Source organism: Phyllobates terribilis, unplaced genomic scaffold, assembly GCF_046119375.1.
Source record: "Phyllobates terribilis strain yellow unplaced genomic scaffold, ASM4611937v1 Scaffold_9__5_contigs__length_417890890, whole genome shotgun sequence".
Taxonomy (NCBI): Eukaryota; Metazoa; Chordata; class Amphibia; order Anura; family Dendrobatidae; genus Phyllobates; species Phyllobates terribilis.
In genome coordinates this window covers 320,887,883-320,893,882 of record NW_027362769.1, presented here as the reverse complement: position 1 = coordinate 320,893,882, position 6,000 = coordinate 320,887,883, and the positions used below count along the sequence as shown (strand labels likewise).

At 38.4% G+C, this 6,000-nt stretch overlaps 1 protein-coding gene across 1 annotated transcript in view; it reads left to right on the top strand.

Annotated features, from left to right (window-relative positions):
* The first annotated feature begins 3,528 nt into the window (after positions 1-3,528).
* ANKS4B (ankyrin repeat and sterile alpha motif domain containing 4B) overlaps positions 3,529-6,000 on the top strand; it is a 39,077-nt gene continuing 36,605 nt past the window's right edge. Inside the window, exon 1 of the mRNA XM_073647958.1 lies at positions 3,529-3,794. Within this exon, the coding sequence (XP_073504059.1) occupies positions 3,631-3,794 (164 nt within the window). The 5' untranslated portion in view covers positions 3,529-3,630. The remainder of the gene's footprint in view (positions 3,795-6,000) is intronic.

Below are 6,000 nucleotides of genomic sequence, written 5' to 3'. Positions count from 1 at the left end.
CCCAGGAGGTCCCTTCCAACTCTACCATTCTATGATTCTATGATTCTATGTTTGCCTTTAACAACCTTCCCATGTTGTTTGTATTTGGTCCAGATTTTATACACAGCTGACTGTGAACAAATAACATCTTTTGCAACATTGCGTGATGATTTACCTTCTTTTAAGAGTTTGATAATCCTCTCCTTTGTTTCAATTGACATCTCTCATGTTGGAGCCATGATTCATGTCAGTCCACTTGGTGCAACTGCTCTCCAAGGTGTGATCAATCCGTTTTAGATGCCGACTAACGAGCAGATCTAATTTGATGCAGGTGTTAGTTTTGGAAATGAAAACTTACAGGGTAATTCCATAATTTTTTCCTCAGAATTAAGTGATTCCATAATTTTTTCCCACTGCTTGGTCTGCAAAAAATTACCCTAAAGTTGCCATTTGAAATTACTTTAGTTTTGTGCCATGCCTGTGATCTGCTTTTTTTCAACAACATTAAACAACTGAATGAACATCCTCCGAGCTCGGTGATTCCATAATTTTTGCCAGGGGTTGTATGTGTGTTTTCTTCAAATGACACGTTCGCACTAAGTTTTTCTATGTGGATTTTTAAGCAGATCCACCTCAAATTTCCACATCAAAAAACTTTTTGTGAACATGTCCCAAAAATATTTGAAGTTTTATTTATGTGGATTTTAGAGTAGAATCTGATCCAAAATCCACATAAAAAATTCTTTGTTCCAAAATGAAGGTCAAAAGGTTTTGCAAGAGCATACCCATCGCATATATTCACAACAAGTTTTTTTTATGTGATTATTGATGTGGCTTCCAAGTCAAAATCCACATAAACCTGCTTTAAGGACATGTTCCATTGTGTCTTTAAGACTGGCAGAACCACCAAGTTTTCCTAGGCAAAAATACTTCAGGAAACCCCTGGCGGTCATTTTCCTGAAGCATCTTCACCGGTGCCTTCTCAGCCATTTTCAGACGGCTCTGCTGCTGGCAACTTTGCACTGCACTTTCAAGTGTATAGAGAGAGGGCAGTTTCCAAATGAAGCCGCCTGAAGAATGAACATGTTACTTCTTTTAACCGCTTCAAGATTTCCGAACCCTGAAGGTGTTAAAAGAAGGCACATAAGATGAAACATGAGCACAGCAACTTATTATGAGTGATAAGGTCGTCAAATAGGTGCATAGGTTGGGAAAGAGGACTTTCACGATGAAGACAGACATGGAGGCTGTCTTTCTTTTGTTGCCAGTTCAGCTTAAGGCCACGTTCACACATTCAGTATTTGATCAGTATTGTACCTCAGTATTTGTAAGCCAGCCAAAATCAGGTGAGGAACAATCAGAAAAGTATAATAGAAACACGTCACCACTTTTGTATTTTTCACCCACTCCTGGTTTTGGCTTACAAATACTGAGGTCAAATATTGAACGTGTGCACGTGGCCTAATAGTTTTTATTTGTAGGGGTAGGCTTCCATGATCATATTTTCTCTCAAACTAGAGGTTTATTATGCTAATCACACTCTGATCAGACTCTGGGAGTTTGATCATAGTGTGATACAATTCTCCCAGTTGAGGAAAATGGCCAGACACAGTCCCAGAGGTAACCCAGTTGTGGCCAGACACAGTCCCAGAGGTAACCCAGTTGTGGACAGACACAGTCCCAGAGGTAACCCAGTTGTGGCCAGACACAGTCCCAGAGGTAACCCAGTTGTGGACAGACACAGTCCCAGAGGTAACCCAGTTGTGGACAGACACAGTTGGGTTACCTCTGGGACTGGCAGGCTTGAGGCACAAATACAGAATGATCAGACTCTGAGAGTTTGATCATAGTGTGATACAATTCTCCCAGTTGAGGAAAATGGCCAGACACAGTCCCAGAGGTAACCCAGTTGTGGACAGACACAGTTGGGTTACCTCTGGGACTGGCAGGCTTGAGGCTCAAATACAGAATGAAAAAAGTCAGAAAATCTTGGGGAGAAGGCAGGTACCATTGGAAGACTGGTCTACAATGCAGGCTCCTCGTCATTCTGTATCATCTTCTTCTTTTTGTACTGTGCATGTCAGGCTTTTTAGCGCATACGCAGTAGAAGTTATGGAAAAAGTCACAGATGGTGCTTTTTCTGCCAGACACTATGGTCAGAAGAAAAAAACACCTGTTTTTTGTAGACTGTCCATAAATTTATGGGCGGTTGACAAGTTAGCTATCTGGCTCTCAATCTCGAGGCCCACAGCCACTTTTCTCCTAGTTGCTGGACCTTGTTTCCAGTACAGTAGTCCTTGTCGAGAATAATGTTGCTTCTACTTGGTGGGGACTTGGCCTGCTTCACCATAGCATTTACACTGCAGACATCTCACTTTCAATCTCTGTGGGACAATGGCTGGAACTCTGACCTCACTATTTGTCCTTCAGCATTAATTAAGCAGACGGCTCTCCAATCTTCTCAGGATACTATTCTTTACCTCTTGTTCGCAGTAATAATTTTCTAGGCAAATTCATTTTGCTATTCCTCTTCACACTATCACGTCACTCACTACCAGTCACTCACTTATAGTATTGAACCACAACATATCACACATTCGACTTCAGACAGTATATAAATATATTTAAAACATAGAAGTGTTAATAGATTATATTTATAAATTAACTAAATGAAAAATTAATGAACAAAAGAGAAATAAAAGCCCATCAATATTTGGCATGACCACGCATTGTCTTCATCAATACTTCTAGGTACACAGTTTTTAGCGGAACTCTGTAAGAAGGTTGTTCCAAACATCTTGGAGAACTAACCACAGATCTTCTGTGGATGTCGCTTGGTCAAATCCTTCTGTCTCTTCATGTAATTTCAGACAGACTTGATAATGGTGAGATCAGGGCTTTGTGGGGCTAAATCATCACTTCCAGGACTCATTGTTCTTCGTTACATTGAAGATAGTTTTTAATGTAATTGACTGTGTGTTAGGGGTCGTTGTCCTGCTGCAGAATAAATTACTGTAGATGTCTCTCTGGTGGTATTGCTTGATGGATAAGTATCTGCCTGTATTTCTCAGCAGTGATGACACCAAGACATGAAGAACTATATTCAGCATAAAGAAGAACAAGGAAGTGATGATATGGCCACCGAAGAGCCCAGATCTCAACATCATCCAATCTGTCTGGGATTACCTGAAGAGACATAAGGATTTGCGCAAGAAAAGAAGATATGTGGACAGGGTAAGAATCTCTACTTTATTCTTTAATAATAACCTATACTGCTATATATAGGCAAAAAAGGAGTGCTTCTTTAGCAACGAAAAAAACAATAGGTCATCTTCTGACAGTACACTCCTTTTAAAGTCCATAAGTAGGTTAAATCTCATGATTGTCTAGCAGAGAAAGGACTTTGAGCCATTATTATCATCAAGCTGATTATTTAATGGTAGTCTCAATTAGTATCTTTCTATATAACGCACTTGGTTCCTAAGGTTTCCGCCCTGAGCTAAAGCAATTACTGGGGACTTTGACCCTAATCCGGCTGCAGTAAATGAGCCATTCCAGAGTGTAATTATTAATCAGCCTTTGAGCAGAAACTTCTTCATGCAAAGCCCTACAGATTGTGAGAGAACTCTCTAGGCTGGAGGAGCAGTAAGAATGTCCACCAGATATCACCAGTCCGCCATAGATGGCTACTTAGATATCCTGAAGGAAGCCACTAAAAAGGATATCAACACAACAGATGGTGATGGAATGACTCCCACCCTACTGGCAGCCTATCATGGACATATAGATGTGCTTGAACTGGTGTGCAACAGAGGGTAAGTAGACAGTGGTATCTGTCAGGAGATCAAGGCCATATCTCTCTTGTGTCCGTCTTTCAGAAGGGACAACCCCTTCTTCTAACCTAAGTTCCTTGATCCCTCATTTCTCTTTCGCCCTTTCCCAGGATACGAACTACTGTCCTAGGCTTGTCTTCATAGGAAATCGTCATTTCTTCTATATGCTTCAATACCGTAGATTGAATTATTGTAGGTGCAGGTCGACAGGGGGACTAAAAAATAAAGTAAAAATATAGAAAAAAATGTGTTTTATTTATAAAAGTTTGAATCGCCCCTCTTTTCCCAATTAAAAAAAATAACAAATAGACATATTTGGTATCACAGTCCGTTAAATTCTATGAAAAAGTTTAATTGATCAACCCATAGACTTTTAATACCTTAAGTAGAAAAAAAATCAAAATACTAGAATTGCTGTTTTTTCGTTCTTTGCATCTCGCGCAAAAATACAATACAAAGCTATCAAAATGTTGTATGTACCCCAAAATAGTATCAATAAAACTATCAGCTTACTATGCAAAAAATAAGCCCCCACATAGCTCCATCCATGTAAAAATAAAGTTATGGATCTCAGAAAATGGAGAAACACCAACCAATTTTTTCTTTTAAGTACTGATTTTTTTTTACCTTTAAAACATAAAAAACTTAATCATGTGTGTTGCTGTAAACATCCTGAACTGAAGATTCTTGTTATTTGTAATGCAAAATGAAGCCTTAAAAAAGAAAATAAAAAGAAAATATGATTTTTTTTTTCACCATTTTTATAAACGTGGATTTTTTTTTCCTGTTTTTAAATTCATTGTATGGTAAAATGAATGTTAATATTCAAAACCCCAACTCATCCTGCAAAAAAAACAAACCCTCTTACATCTATTTTGACAGAAAATAATAAAAAATGCATAAACAAAAAAATCATCTAGTCATGAAGGGGTTAAATTTCCTCTTTCTTTCTTTCTTTTTTTTTTTACCAATCGGTATATTATTTTATAGTTTGGTACAATCTGGATCCTACAAAATATAATATTGAGATTTTTGTACTAAGGTATCAATCAAAAACTGCTGCTGCTGTTAGTCAGTGCTTGGGGTGCGGTTACAGCAGCTGCTCACTGTATACAAAGTGGTGACTGAAACCGTGCCAGTGCCGCCACTATGACAGAGCGCTGAGTAAAGTTAATTTCCTCCTGGCAGCGGGGCTTTCGGTGAGGGTGTCGTATTGTTTCAGAACAGTATTAACCTGCAGATTAACCATGTATCTGCAGGTTAATAGTGCTTTTTACATGACAAGTTCCCTTTGGGTGTGGGCGTTTGGAGTAGGCTCAGGAGCTGAGTCCACATCACAGCCACCAATATAACCTTGGTGTATGTTCCAGCACCAACCAGTCTCTCAGGGACTTGACCATGCATTGCCAGTAGGTTGCCATGTTAGTACTCCTATGAAGCTCAATCACAGATCAAGTCCGCTTTGAGGAATAAAAAAAATGAAAAAAAAAGTTTTTCAAAATATATAAAAAAAAAACACCTAAAAGTTTGAATCCCTGATGAAGCATTTGTGAAACGCACGTCAGGTGTTTGGTGTGTGAGCTCTTATGTTATCTATTATTTATATTTATTATCTGTGACTTTTGACGTGGGCTATACATTGATAGGTATTATGATATGGTCACATCTATGGTATCCATGCTATGGATACTTATATATATATATATATATATATATATATATACAGTACAGACCAAAAGTTTAGACATGCCTTCTCATTTAAAGATTTTTCTGTATTTTCATGACTATGAAAATTGTACATTCACACTGAAGGCATCAAAACTATGAATTAACACATGTGGAATTATTTCCTCAACAAAAAAGTGTGAAACAACTGAAAATATGTCTTATATTCTAGGTTCTTCAAAGTAGCCACCTTTTACTTTGATGACTGCTTTGCACACTCTTGGCATTCTCTTGATGAGTTTCAAGAGGTAGTTTCCGGAAATGGCTTTCACTTCACAGGTGTGCCCTGTCAGGTTTAATAAGTGGGATTTCTTGCCTTATAAATGGGGTTGGGACCATCAGTTGTGTTGTGCAGAAGTCAGGTGGATACACAGCTGATAGTCCTACTGAATAGACTGTTAGAATTTGTATTATGGCAAGAAAAAAGCAGCTAAGTAAAGAAAAACGAGTGGCCATCATTACT